General features: G+C 39.4%; 1 protein-coding gene across 2 annotated transcripts in view; it reads right to left on the reverse strand.

Moving 5' to 3' along the window:
• Positions 1 to 8990: 8990 nt before the first annotated feature.
• TPPP3 (tubulin polymerization promoting protein family member 3) overlaps positions 8991 to 16000 on the reverse strand; it is a 51439-nt gene continuing 44429 nt past the window's right edge. For both annotated transcript variants that reach the window (XM_089684778.1, XM_089684777.1), the window contains one exon: positions 8991 to 14299. In XM_089684778.1, the coding sequence (XP_089540904.1) occupies positions 14111 to 14299 (189 nt within the window). In that variant the 3' untranslated portion in view covers positions 8991 to 14110. The remainder of the gene's footprint in view (positions 14300 to 16000) is intronic.

Genomic DNA, 16000 nt, shown 5'->3' on the forward strand with positions numbered 1-16000 from the left:
TAACCCATGCCATGCTACACCTGTGACAATTATTTTTTTTGTTTTTTTTAATCTTTATTTGCCAAGGTGAACAGACATATATTTTCACAATCGATTACAATTGGCAACACCGTCATGATACAGAACAAATACAAGCATATATCACAAAAGTTCAATAATAGACTTATCCTGTTATATATACATCAGTTAACCAAGAGCCTCATTACTCAATACAACACAAACAGCAGGGCATTTTTCAGCAGGAACACGGGGGAACGCAGTTCCGCCACCTCCAGCAGTGAATATATGTAATGGCAAGGGATACTGACTCCTGGGTGGTCTATTTTTCCTGGAGGGGATCAATTTTTGCATAGTGGTCTATTGTTGTGTCAGAGGTCTATTGCTGCTGGTGGGGGATCTATTGTTGCTGGGGGGTGTCAATTGTTGCTGGAAGGGATCTACTGTTGAGGGGAGGTCTACTGTTGCTGGGTGCTGGGGGTTTATTGTTGCTGGAAGGCATCTATTTTGTGTGGCTGTCTATTGTTGCTGGGGAGATCTACTGTTACTGGTGTGGAATCTATTGCTACTGGGTGGTCGATTGTTGCTGGAAGGGATCTGTTAAATTAGGGGTCTATTGTTGCTGGCTGCTGAAGAGTCTATTGATGCTGGCTGCTGGGAAAACTGTTGTTGCTGCCGGGGGTCTATTGTTGCTGGGGAGGTGTATTGCTGCTGGCTGCAGGGGATCTATTTTATTGCTTTTCTTGTTATCATTATCAAATTCCATACGAATTACTTAGCACCACAAAATGATACTTGGCTCTGTAATCTCTAAAAGGGGCAGCACTAGGAGGTGGGTAGGGGAAGGAACCAAGGGACGGTGCTCAGAGGTGGGTAGGGGGCAGAGACAAGAAATGACTCAGAAGGGGGGAGTTCCTGCACCTATTCTCTGAGAAAAGAAGCTCTGATAAACAGTAATATATTGGTGTATTAGGCAATTCTCTTATCATTTTACTCTGATTTAGCCCATTTTTCTCCGTTTTTCATTCTCTGTGCTCCCACCCTCTCTCTCCCTTCTCCTGTTCTAATAGTTCTAATAGTTCAGACAAGAACACTTACAGGAAACTAGAGAATGAAGAGAAGAAAAAAAATACCCAAATACTGTGGTAGTATCCTCATAATTTCCTTGTATTTACAGTAGATGAAAGCTGGAACTGTGCCCAATTGCACTATATCTTGCAGAATTGTTCTCCTTGATTCCTTCAGGTCACTGTCAGATCTTTAATTTGCCATCATCAACCACTGTTGAAACCCTATTGTAGGGGGAGAGCGGTATTTCTATTCTACTGGAATTCAGGCCCTTGCAGGATTAATCAAATGAATCACAAAAGAATGTTGGTATTTTTCCTTAGGAAGGGTGCTTAGATAACATTCCTTTTGTTTTTCTGACCCATAGCTTGGGTCACTAGGAGCCTGCCCAGTGGATATTATTAACATGTGAAGACTAGAAATGTAGGGGGTGCTACATCCTGAGCTCCATTGAGCTTTGATAGCCTGCAAGTCTATGCACCTTTTGCATCAATTGCAGTTGCTAGACTTTGTGTTCTCTAAAAAGTATTTCATACCTAATCTCCACCAGCTTCCTGAAATATTGACACAGTCCAGAGGAGTAATATGATTGTCTCCTAAATTACAGCCAGTGGCAGATTATTTTACTTTGCAGATGACACCAAGCTGTGCAGTGGAATAATGTCCTTACAGGATGTCTTCAATTTACAAGCCGACCTCAATGCACTGTTTAATTGGCCAACTATGTGGCAAATGAGGTTTTATGTTGATAATTGTAAGTTGATACACTTTGGGGCTAAGAATATGCATGCATCATACATACTAGGGGGAGTATAACTGGGGGAATCAATGGCGGAGAAGGATCTGGGGGTTCTGGTAGATCACAAGCTTAATAATGGCATGCAATGCCAAGCTGTGGTTTCTAATGCGAGCAAAATCCTCTCTTGTATTAAAAGAGGTATAGACTCCAGAGAGAGAGATATCATTTTACCCCTGTACAGATCATTAGTAAGACCTCATCTGGAATATGTAGTTCAGTTTTGGGCACCAATTCACAAAAAGAACATTGGGGAACTGGAGAAAGCACAGAGAAGGGCAACCAAACTGATAAGAGGCATGGAGGAGCTCAGCTATGAGGAAAGATTAGAGGAACCGTATTTAATCTCTCTTGAGAAGAGGAGATTAAGGGGAGATATTACCAAATGTATAAACACATCACTGAAAGTCTGATGTAATAGAGTCACTGGTCATCTCATGTATGTGTCTCATTTTGTCTCCATAAAAAGCGATTAGCCCCCTGAACCTTGCAATACAGGCATATTTAGTGTTAAGATGATTGTAATTATTTAAAACATGTCAGTGAATGCTCCCTATTAGGATAATTTGATCATCCCAGAAGTTATGATTTTATGCATTACTAATGATAATTATTTAGATTATTTCTAGGTCATATTGACCTGTTTAGAAAAATCCTTTGAAACTTAAATGAAAGGTCTATTGTTTGTTATTGTGTATCTCTGCGATTGTGTTCTGCTGTGGAGGTCACTCACTGGGGCCATATTGATGGAAGCCTTCTCTGGGTGTCTGAGCTGCCTGATAATTCTGAAATTTGATGGCTGAATATGAATTTTGATTATGGCAATCCATTTCTCAGAACTCATTATCATCACACTGACCTTCTGTATTTCATTTTGAAAGCCTTTAGATGTTTTTTTCTTGAGGAAGATCAGCAATGGCAACCTTATTGCTCTCAATAGTTAAAATAATCAGTTATTGTACATCAATACATGTGAACACTCGCTGGAACTGGAAGCATCATTCTAAAACAGTCTGACATCATCTCATATATAATTTGCAGATAGTAACAGCCAGGTTGAAATTTTAATGGTGTGTTCCAGGTCATTCAGAGCTTATGTATATGCATGATCCTACTTAACTGGTGAGGGGCTCCTGAACTTAAAACAGCCTGGGGCCCGAGATAAAGTTAATCCAGAGCTGATGATATGCCACTCATCAGCTTGAAAGAACAGGAGTTGAAATTCAACAGAATATGCGTTTTTATTGATTTATGCTATACTTCCTTTATCTATTTTAACATTTTTTTTATCAAGTGAATTGGAACATGGCATGTCATGTTAACATGCAAATCCTTTTTCCATCCTAGAGAAGGGAAATGATTCTGTAGGACAAAGTTACAATACCACCTAATGTGCTTTGAGCCCCCTGACCCAGTAACTTTTTGTACACTAAAAAATATACATAAAATGCTAATTCTTTTGCCACTCGTGTTCAAGCCCAGTGGTCATCAGTTATTCTTCTGTTTCTGTTCACTAGAACTAATTACATACAAAGGCCAAGGACGAGTTGTGCTTGTTCTCAATGGGTTTGGGTCCAAATCCAGAAGGCAGTTTTTATTTCTGTGCCAATGAGTTGCAAGTGGGTAATTACCCGCCCCCAGGTGATGTATAGAAGGGGGTGGGATGCTTGTGACATCTTTGACCTAATAAAGGCATATGGTATTGACCTAATATGGCCATATGGCCCTAGTAGGTCTATGACAAGCATCCCAACCTCTATGTGAAGGGTTAGGAATTCCCACACCTGCAGCATATTGGCTCAGAAATGACAGCTGACCCAAACCTGTTTAGAACAAACACAAGTTCATCTCTAACAAAGATATACAGGTCTTGATTTACTAAAAGAGTAAAAGGATGTTTACTTTTTTTCCCCTCATTTGATTTGGTATTTAAAGTAATTAATGTGTTACTCTGCTACGTGAACATTCTATACCCCTTTACTAAACTCAGTTGAGTCTACAGTCACCATGGGTTGTACTGGTTCCTTCCACTTGACAAAGAGTCCCCCAGCTGAAGTGAAGGTGAGACAACAGCAGTGCAGTGACTGGTCTAGGTCTTGGTTTTGGGAGTACAAAGTGCTGCACTGCGACACCCAGAGCAGTCCACCCCTAGCCTGCATTCTAGCAAACACACACAACTTCCCATATTGCCTTCTGCACACAATAGAAAAGAGAAAGCAGCCATAAATGACTGCCTGCTCATTAATCCCTGGTTCACATATATGCAGCCGTGCGGGCACCAGAGTCCATTCATTTGAATGGACTCCCGTGCCCCATGACACACATGGGAATAAGTTCCTGCACTTCTTCTGAAAACGCAGATTCGGTTCCCAGTACGGTTGCGTTTTCCAGTGCAGGTGGCGTGCCATTAGAATTAATGGCACCAGCCAGAGGGTCCGTATTCCTCTGGCAAGTGGTGCGGGTGCACGGATTTTCGTGCGGATCCGCTGCAGCACCACCCGCACATATGTGAACCAAGCCTTAAGGTACATCTGGTCTTTCTGACAATTACATATGGCAGTGGCCAGGGGAAGTGGTTAAAGACTTAACTGAATGCTTAGCTGTTGAGTTTGTCAAAAATTCTAAATCTTCATATCGGTAACAGTGCTGCCTAGTCTGCCTGGACTGCAGGATTTAGAATAAGGAAGGAGTACATTTGAAGGAGCTGATGGACCAGATTATGAAGGCATTACAATGTTTGCATGGTTGGGGACTGGAAAGCTTCTAATGGCAAAGCTGTTAATATTTCTAAATTTAGTCTACTAGCAATTTTGGCTCAATTATGACTAGGATAAGCTAAGATCTACTGATGTACAAATTAGTAGATTTCTGTAAATTTAACATTGAGGTTAGTTTACCATCTGTACCCTCTGTATGTTAATGTATGTCTGAACAGACTACAACAACAGTATATTTTAGTATAGGAAATATTATTCCAGCTAACACTTATTAGGCAGTTACAACAAAATTTTTTTTTTACTTCTGGGATAAAGGTTTTTACACCAAGCAGCCTCCCTAGCAGTATGATTATGTCAGTATTTCTGTGCTCAAAGCGGTATCTTTTTTTGCATGGAAATATGTCGTTTTTTATTGTAGGCCTGTAATTCTTAGGAATAACTCACTGAAATCTGTCTGAACAAGAGTCTAGTAAACATCCCGGGTATGTTAAAATTTGAAACACTAAATCATAAATTATAATTTAATAATCATAAAAAAAATACAATAATAATAAATGTAATTCAATAATGTAATCAAACCAAAAACACTGAAATTTGAAATATAGCGCCAAGTTCGCACATCACTGATCTTAGTCGCAAAATTGTTTTCAGTGTCTGATGACGAATTTCCCCACGAATCATTATCACTCAATTCTGCAAGTAGTTCTAATTTACTATTGCTGTTTTCTAGTTGGTCTAAACTGCTTTTGACATAAAGGGACGCTTTTTGGACGCCATGGACATTTCTCAGTTTCCAGGCAGAAAGAACGGTAAATATGAAGGCAGGGCACAGGACAAAGCACTCGGGACAAAATGTATGTGAAATGGTTTGATACAGTAATGTTTTACTATGTGATTTTAGTGTATTTAGTGAATGTCATTTTTAAAATTTTTTAATTTCCCGTCGGTTACGTTGTTGTACGTCCCGACGTCGCAGGGAACAGAACCTGGAAGACAGATGCCGGCATCGGCCAGAGGACATTGCTGGGGACACTGCAGGAGGGACATCGCGGGAGCGCAGGACAAGGTAAGTGATCGAGGGGTCCCGGAGCAACGCTGCAGGGTATTCCCGAATGTAGCTCGGGGTTACCGCTTGTGGTGCTGAAACTTTACCCCGAGCTACACTCGGAAATACCTCCAGGGAGGTTAATAAAAGCAGGACTTTGTAAGCACCCCTGTCAGTGGTAAATGGTTTGCTTCAACCTTCTAAGTAAGGGTTAGCTTACACTAGTGTTAGCTCTCTGTAAAGCTATCTGTGGTGGATCACTTTTCTGAAGGCTTTTGACAAGTGGTGAGGAAGCCTTATGTTGCCTCCTCACTGCCTGTTTTAACCCAAAAAACATGCACCATCATACGGCAACCATATGTGGGGTTGTTTTGGCATGATAGAGGGATCATTTTTGATGACGTGTACACCCCCATCTGCTGCATTTGCAGCCGAAGGTGGAACAGTTGGGGGCTGGCAAAAACGTAGCTGAACTGTGTGTTTTAACTGTCCTCTCTCCACAACCACAAGTGTAGCTGAGGCCTAAGTGAAACTTTTGCTGGAGAGCTTGGTCTGTTAAAGTACGTTTTATAACTAATAACAGATTTACTGACAAAATCACCAGGTAAAAAAAAAGCATAAAAAAAGAATGCAGCCATCACAAATAAGGATTGGTCAGCTGTAAAATACAGTTGTGCTCAAACGTTTGCAAACCCTTATAGAAATCATGAAATGTTGGCATTTATATTGAAAGGATTACTGAACATGCAAGAAACTGTATTTTATTTACGGATAGTGATCATATGAAGCCACTTATCACATATTTGTTTAGCTCCTTTTTAAATCATTATGATAACAAATCATCTAAATGGCTCTGATCAAAAGTTTACATACCCCAAAATGTTTGGCTTTGGTACAGACAAGGTGACACACGTGGGTTAAAATGGCAATAAAATCTGTGGGTTTTTAAATTGCAGCTAATGTCTGTATATAAATAGTCAGTGAGTTTGTTAGCTCTCATATGGATGCGCTGAGCAGACTAGATACTGAGCCATAGATAGCAGAAAATAACTGTCAAAAGCCTGAGTAACAAGGTAATGCAACTTTATAAAGATGGAAAATGATATAAAAAGATATCCAAAGCCTTGAATATGTCAGTCAGTACTGTTCAATCACTCATTAAGAAGTGAAAAGTTTGGGGATCTCTTGATACCAAGCCAAGGTCAGGCAGACCAAGAAAGATTGCAGTCACAACTTTCAGAATTGTTCGGAATACAAAGAAAATACCACAGGTAACCTCAGGAGAAATACAGGTTTCTCTGGAAAAAGGCAGGTTGTTTCAAGGAGCACAAAATGATGATAGTTGAACAAAAATGAACTGCATGGTTGAGTTGCCAGAAAGAAGCCTTTACTGCGCCAATGCCACAAAAAAGCCTGGTTACCATATACCCACCAACACCTTGACATTTCTCTCCGGGCTTTATTGCGACATTGATGCAGTAAAGGCTTCTTCCTGACAACTCAACCATGTAGCTTATTTTTTGTTCAACTATCATATTGTGCTCCTTGAAAAAAAACACACCTTTTTCCAGAACAAGTTGTATTTCTCCTAAGCTTACCTGTGGATTTTTCTTATGTATCCTGAACAATGCTTTTGACAGTTCTGGCTGCAACTTTCTTGGTCCATCTGACCATGGCTTATAATATGCTGCAATACAGCACCTTCCGGCTACAGCTGTTGATGACCGGATCTCGGCCAGAGATTCTCCACTGCCACGCGGCAATCGCCGAGGAACACTAACCGGGGAAAGGTCTCTATTTAAACAATACAGATCTCTCCTGTCAGCTCCAGCATGCTGCTTTGTATTGCTCTGCATAGCAATACAAAACAGCATGCCTCCCTAGTAAAATACAGCACACAGCACAGTAAAACAGCACATAGTTAACCCTTTGATCGCCCAAGATGTTAACCCCTTTCTGCCCAGTGTCATTAGTACAGTGTCAGTGCTTTTTATTAGCACTGATCACTGTATTAGTGTCACTGGGGATGTCAGTGACACCAAGTCATTTCCCCCCCAGTGTCAGGACTGCAGTCTTGCTATAAATCGCTGAACGCCGCCATTACTAGTATAAAAAAAATCCAGTATATACCGCCATTTGTAGATGCTATAACTTTCATGTAAACCAATTCATTTACACGTATTGGGGTTTTTGTTTTTTAGCAGACATGTAGTAGAAAAGTCAAAAATAGTTTTTTTTTTCAAAGTTGTCAGCCTTTTTTTGGTTAATAGCACAAAAAATTAAAAACCGCAGAGGCAATCAAACACCACCAAAAGAAAGCTCCATTTGTGGGGAAAAAAAAAAAGACATAAATTTAATTTGGGTGCAGTGTTGCATGACTGCGCAATTGTCAAAGTAACGCAGCACCATATCGCAAAGAATGGCCTGGTCAGGAAGTGGGGTAAATCCTTTGGAGGGTAAGTGATTAAACAACAGAGCAGCTGTGCAGGGCTCCACCTACATGACCATGCCATTCATTCAGAGTTCTGTGAATGAATGAACAAGTAACGTCAGCCATTGAAGCAGATGGCTTGTAGTTCTCAATGAACTGCAAGGTGGCTGGTGCTCGATTGGTTCTTGGATTCTTTCTGTAGTTCAGTGACTGTCTGCCCACACAGGATATACAGATAGACAGCTGACTGACAGTCTGCAGATCCTGACATTGCACCTGCTTTCTGCTGATCGTGGGTGAAATGTCTTACAGGCTGCAGTGGGAAAAATACTACATGCATATTTTTTTACCTGCAAAAAGATGTGCATTTATTTATTATTTTTTCTTTAATAAAAGGTGAACTTATCCTTTAACTTGCTAAAAGCCCATATGAGAATTGAGTTTTTGGGTTTACATCTACTTTAGATTAGATTTCAATAGCAGAATCCTTCTTCAAACTCTGTCCTACAAAATGACAGACAGAACATCCCTCATGCAGGGTGGGGCATGGATAACTCAGGGTTTGGGACATGAGTATGATGAAGGCCTGTCAATTCAGGGTCATGGTTAGTGGAGTTGAGACTTTTTTGTCATGGTAACCAAAACACACTCAAAAACATTGAAAACACCTGGTAGCAACAATCTTTATGTTTTTGTTACCAAAACACAGGGTTACATGGCAACGCTTGCATATCCTCAAATCTTAACCCCTACACTGCCAAATACCATGATTTTGAGATATCTGTCTGTATCAGCACAATGCAGCCAGAACAAGTTACAAACCTGGGTGCATCTCTTTACCATGCTACATGTACGTTTAACATTGAAGGATGTTAGTATTACCAAAGTCTTACTATGCATATATATTATGTTTATGAACATAAAATCACACTGGTGTACAAAATGATGAATTTATTGCAGAGAAAGAATATTTCATACATACATATATATTTATTTATTTATAGACAGAAAGATATTTTATACAATAACCATTCAATTTTGGAACAGTGTAATATACAACCAAGAGTTTCATTAGTTAACTCACTGCATAGCAAGGACAGATTATATAATCATCTGTAACAATGTTATCAATACCTAACATGGTATAATTCACTAAACTGGTAACAAAGGAAGTAAACTGTGCATCTGAAATGACACAATATGGCTCTTTTATTTTAATTAGCTAGCACTAAACATATAGGGGTTGATTTACTAAAAGCAAATGGGTTGTTCACTTTGCAAGGGAAGTTGCACTTTCAAAGTAAACTTTTGGCACAGCTTAGTGAATGTGGGAAATCACATACCCAATCACATGCAAGGAAAACAAAGTGTTTTTTCCTTGCACATGATTGGATGATGGAAGTCAGCAGAGCTGCAGCTTATTCACTAAGCTCCGGGGAAAATTCCCATGCATAGTGCAACCTTACCTTTAATAATTCAACCAACTTGTGTAAAATAATATATACTATTAGTTTGTTGTGCTAACACAGAATTAAAATATTATATGTTACAATAAAAGGCATTTTTATAGAATAGATCAGTAATGAAAGCAAGCATCTGGTTGGCTTTAGTGGGAAGCAATTTCACTTCTCTTTTCTTCCAGTTTTTCTATGATACCAAATATATAACTGTGGCCAATTCTAAAGGGGAGTTTGTGAAATTTAGTACACGGTGAATACCAGACAAATGACCTACTGAACACACACATGAATAGCTCTCAAGTGTCCCTCATTTGAAAGGACTGTCCCTCTTTTGAGACCAAATCCTCTGCCCCTTGTGTAGCCTCAGCTATCCTTTTAAGTTTGATGTGTACATCTGTATACTAAACGTACTATTTTCCTACCAAAAGTCTTATGTTGGTCTAAACTTTTCATCCAACCTCTATATTACTGCATTTGTTATTTTGAACAGCCAGCAAAAACGAAAAATACAAAAAAAAAAAAAAAAAAGGAGGTAAAAAAAGCACTTGTGTGGCTTAGTTAATTATTTCCTGCATATTAATCTTTGTGGTCCATCTAACCTCAGGCGTGGCAGGGATGTGTCTTTTGCGTACATACTGTATGCTAAAAAGTGTCTCTCTTTATCATCATAAAGCTGGGAGGTAAGCACATGTTGGGCAAAACCAAATCTAAATAGGTCTGTGTTGACGGGTTTGGGCTGTGTCGATGAGCTTGCTTTTGAGATCAGTTTGAGATGCTTTTAGGATCATCCTGAATGTAGTACTAGGTGCATCTGAAATGCAAATAAGCTCCTTTTCATTTTTACATTTGCCCTATATTTCCACAAGAATGGTGAGAGAAGCAAAAGAAACAATTTGTCAGTCTGGCCCACACCTGCTCGCTGTAGCCAGATGCCCGTCCATCTTTTTTGTGGACAGCCACTGTACAAGAAAACTGGATGACCACCCACCAGCTATTTCCAACCTCTTTCTTTTTTATTCATTCATAAAAGCAATACATTGGAGATGAATGGAGGACTAGGAGGTGTTTCATGCTCACCTGCACTTAATCATAGAGAGCATTTCAGTTCTCCATTCATCTCTTGTTTACCAGCTTTATAAATGACTAAAAAAGAGGTTGCAAATAGCTGGTGTGAGGTCTTCCAATTTTCCTGCAGAGTGGCTAAAGAAGTAGTTCTGATGCAAACGAAGGTCATGAGAGTGATACCCTACTTTAGCTGCTTTCATCCTCCAATTCCTCATGCCCTACTGGAATCATTCCTTCTGGTACCAAATATTACCTAACAGCAGAACATCATATGTATTGCCAGGAGATTATTAGTGCATTTTGTCATCATACAAATTTTCACACATAGGCCTTTCCTTTATTAAGTGTGCCTTTTTTATTCAAGTGAAATAGTTATAAATCTCAAAAGTGTGTCATTTGTCAAATGACTTTTGTGAAAATTTGTAATACATTTGATGGCAAAAAAAATCTGAAAACTGCTTAAAACTAATAAAAAGTTGCTTAAAACTAATAAAAAGTTGCATTTTATTGCATGTTCAGTCAATTTACTTAGAATCGATTAATAAACAAACTTGGCCTGTCTTCTGAAAACCGGATAAGGAAATGCCCGTATTTAAAGAAACTAGATCTCACCAGTCATTTTATAGTGCCTTTTTTATTCAAGTGAAATAGTTATAAATCTCAAAAGTGTGTCATTTGTCAAATGATTTTTGTGAAAATTTGTAATATATTTGATGGCAAAAAATATCTGAAAACTGCTTAAAACTAATAAAAAGTTGCATTTTATGTCATGTTCAGTCAATTTACTTAGAATCGATTACTAAACAAACTTGGGCTGTCTTCTGAAAACCGGATAAGGAAATGCCCGTATTTAAAGGAACGAGATCTCACCAGTCATTTTATAGTGCAGTTTATGGAATTGAAATGGGTTAATTGGTTGCTGTGGACAACATAGCTTCAGTGTACATCAATCTAAATTCCAATGAAGTTTTCCATTTCTGAATGTATGTCCCATAGCAACCAATCAGATTTGTATTCAACTTCCACCACAATGTGAGAGAATGAAATGGGAATTTTAAGGCATGAGGCAATATGTGACTAAAGCTAATGTAACAGCCTACAGAAAACATTCCCTTTTTTCCTTTTTCATTGAGTATATACTAACATTGTGCTGTGCAGCCAGAAGAGGATCCTGTTTTATAAAATAGCATGCTATTTGCTGTTCATTTATACACTCATTTATGGAACATTTGTGTGTGTTATTATCAGCCAACAATGTAGCAAACCTGTTTTATTCAATTAAATTGATGAAGTGTTTTATTCAAATTCCCAGGCACCACAGTATCAGTACAGTTGTCTTGGGAGCCACTGCTAGCCCCTTTATGAAAATGTGTGTTGTCCAGATGACATGTGGATCCTCTGATTTCAGTGGTTTCTGAGTCATTGAAATGCATACATGGCTAAGTGGCAAGTACTAAGCCAGTGGATCAGCATGGAAGCCAGGCAATAGCTTTCAGCTAAGAAGGTTGACAGTGGCAGTCCCTGGATTTCTTATGACCATGGACAATTTTGGATTAGTATGTACTACTCTTAATGTGCCATTATGGTATTACTTGCATCTGAAGATTAGACTGCACTCATTTTTGCATTCAGGGACCATAAACTCTTCAGTTCTACATCTACAGCGGTCTATAAATGTTTGCATAGACAAAGCCTAAAATGTAATGATCATTACCAATCTGGCTGATGATATTCAGACTGCAACATAAGTGCATGCCTGTGGGCACATTACAACCTTTGCAGTCCTGGCTGACCACCTTGGGAGAAAAAACTGATCGCTGAGGCTGGATTTTCCTGGATAATTGCCGTTGTTTTTCTTAGATTATGCCAGTGGTGGTGGTACCTTCACAGTACTAACACTTGCATACTTGTTTAATATAGGTACATTTATGCAAACATCATTCAAAAGATAACACAACAGTCACCATCTTATAGTTTTGACCAACCTAAAGTGAAACTTTGGAGAAAAAAAACTGAATTAATACTTATCTTATCCAGAGTATATTTCTTTCTAGTGTAGCCCAGGAAGTGCAGAAAGCTATGGGATCATAGGGTCACAAACCTTTTACCCTCCTGTGCCTCACTATTAGATGGCCATCGAAGTGATAAGCCAGTAGTGAGGTGCATGAAGTTAGAGAGTCAATGGCCATGGAAACTGGTCACCATGTACAGATCAGAGCACCCAGATAATCAGGCACCCAAATAACCTATAGAGACACCTGGTGATGTCTGCAACAAAAGGAATTTTTTTTTCTCCAAATATTCACTTCAGGCCTTTACAGTTTTTATAAAATGTAGTCCTTACTTAGAAACAAATAACATTTAAACCAGTACTCAATAAAGTGTCTATGCAATTAAACAGTCTTTCAAATGTGCCTAATAGCCAAAGCCATAAAATGCTATTGCGCTACGTCATTGGTTATTATGCACATATGAAAGACTGCTAGGCCTAGCTCGAACCTATGCAGTTTGTGTTTGATCTATTTCTGAAGTGCTTTTTGCGGTGAGTTTTTCATTTTTGCATATGTATTTTTGATGCATTTTGCGTTTTTGATGCATTTCGCAGTTTTCTTTATTTTTTAGGCCAACTTGTTGCTGGGTATATTAAAAACGCAAAATGCATCAAAAACATATCAAAAACACTACATGTATTTCTTTAGCATCTCCATTGAAGTCTATTGAACCAAGACGCAACGTTTTGCATTCAAAAAAGTCCCTGACCCTTTCCAAAAATTGCATTGGGTGAAAACGTGAAGACGTGTATGTTTTCCATAGGAAACCATGTTAAATGGACTGTAGTGCATTTCTGTAAAATGCAAAACACACAGCAAAGCGCTTAGGTGTGAACCTAGTCTTATAATGCATGGACACTTTATTGAGTACTGGTTTACATTTTATTTTTTTTTCTTCATAAACATGCACAATACCCCTTGACTTAATTGTGCTGTTGACAAAAGTAAAAGCAAGCAGATTAGTGCTGTAAAACATAAAGTGTGGTTGGAGAATTACCCATTCAGGGATTGGTATACAGCTGCTTTATCTGCACACAATATCCCAGCACTGTTGGTATTGTTGTATATTTGTGCCTACTTTAAAAACGTCAAGAGCCTTTGAAAGCATCACAGAACAAGATAGCTATAACAGATAATTTTCAGACATAAATAAGTGATAATTGATCAGTGAATATAGCCAGCTGCTACTCAGAAACAGCAATACATATACAGTACCTCAAACCCAACTAACCATTGTATCGACTTGCATGACGTCATCTGAACACATTCTTGTTTTTGGAATTAGCAAAATAAAAAGGTAAGGATATTTTTTACTTCACAAATCATTCACTTGTCACTAGCTCCTTTGGTGCTTTAAGGGACCAGGATAGAACCATTATCACCATCACTACCGCTGTGGACTGCTTTTCACCACTGGGAGCAAAGAGGTCAAATATGTCTATGCAGGAGTTAAGGTAGGATGTCTCCTCTTGCGGAATCTCTATTTCTTTACCTTGGCATCATAAGTGCCAGCATGTTTGTATGCACCTACATAACCAGTGTTTTCCACAAGGTTCTCTCGACCACCTTTACCCTTTCCCTTTCCACTCTCATCGAAGCGTTCCTTGTGGGATCCTGTGTATTTGGATGTGTCTGTAAGACGTTCCACAGCTCCAGTTGCTGCAGCTTTCTATAGAAAGGAAATAAATTATATGGTATGATATTGAGTACATTTTACAGAAAAAAAAAAAAAAACAGAAACACAGCAAAATAAGCAGCAGAGAATATTTTAAGACTTTTTTTTTTGTTTTGAGTAGTGTTAGAGTTTCTTTTTTGCTGTTTTTGCAATTTCAGGAAGATTTCCCATCGCTTTCTATTGGAAAAACAACAGGAAGTGAGATTAAATCTCCCTAAAGTTGTTATGAGAACAAGTGTCCCCACTGGAATATTTCCCCTTACCTACTGGATTTGCTATCATTTTTTTTAAAGACAATGTTTGGCAGAACAAATAGAGAGACTGAATCTCCCCAATGAGGGGCACAGACAAACATAATCACCTGACAGAGTTTCTAACCCTTCCTCGCTCCATCTAAGACTATGAAAAAAATTGAGCTGAAAAATGAAAATTACTTATGTAGCACTACCCCCATAGGAGCTGCTTGAGTATTGCCCGAGTATTGCCCACTACTAGCTGACAGCCAGGCACAAGATATTTTCCCACAGTTAGATGCATACATTTTTAGCTCATTGGCGTCAAAGACCAGTCTAGGGGAGTTGTTTTGTAGTTTTATTTTAGAGGAACGTGGATACGATTAGGGGGTTGGATAGGAAACTCCTACACAAAACTAGAGGACACTAGCTGTTCTAAGATGGAGCCTTAGGTGAAGTCCCTTGCTGGGGGCAGATAGCAGACTTCTCCTGTAATGGCAGTGTAGTAGTAAAGAAGCTTGAGCAAAGTTCCTAGCAGTAAGTGGCAGGTAGACAGAGCTCTTCGAACCACTAGCCAGTAGTTCCTTTAACTGGGCCCTTAGCTGACTATAGGAAAGCAGAGGGGGGTTATCAGCACAAGGTCCCTGAGATCCCACAATGTCTGTACTCACAGGCTCTTGTAGAACAACTGACATCCTCTCTCAGTGATACCAGACGGATTTTCAGTGGACTCCCCCTCAGTCAGCTTTTAGGAGAACCAGGCCCACTTGTCAGTTCCAGTTTCAGGCCCTCAGGTCTCCCACCTGAGGCCTCTTGGCAGTAGGTGCCAGGGGAGGCAAGCCTGCCTCGACCCTGGCTTGGTGCTATCCACTCTGGGAAGGACACTGAGCCCATGTGCTCCCAAAATAAAAATAACTACTCCCAGCATGCAAGGGGGCCACCCTCCCCTGTAATTGGCCAGAGCTGTATTCATATTTATGCTGTTCATTTGCCTAGCACCCACCTATGTTCTGGAAAGCTCTAGTGGTTTCCAGAAAGCAGGAGAAGGCACACTTAAACAGCACCAGAGCATCACGAGCAGCCCTGACTGATAGACTGCAGAACTCTGTTAAGCTGAGTGCTAAGGATAAATTTCCCTATTAGCTCCCCTGTTAGGCAGATGAGCAAACTACACGAATCTAACTACGTACATCCTAGCACCTATTCTAGGAGGGTGCTACACTTAGAAACTAAAACCTTTTTTTTACACCAATAGCCAAGATTAGGCCTATCTATATAACCAGGTTATACTGTAATCCTGAAAAAAAATCCAAACCATGGCAAAAAAACAAAATCCCAAATTTGTCCATATTTGGTAAACACTGCAGTCATTTATAAAGCTACACCTTTTTGGGACTGGTTTGTTAAACTAGCAGTGTTAAGAAGATATGTACATCTAAGGTATTTAATGTGTCCCCCCTTT

This window comes from Staurois parvus, unplaced genomic scaffold (genome assembly GCF_062004578.1).
Source record: "Staurois parvus isolate SC_StPar_1 unplaced genomic scaffold, SC_StPar_1.0 ptg000356l, whole genome shotgun sequence".
Lineage (NCBI taxonomy): Eukaryota > Metazoa > Chordata > Amphibia > Anura > Ranidae > Staurois > Staurois parvus.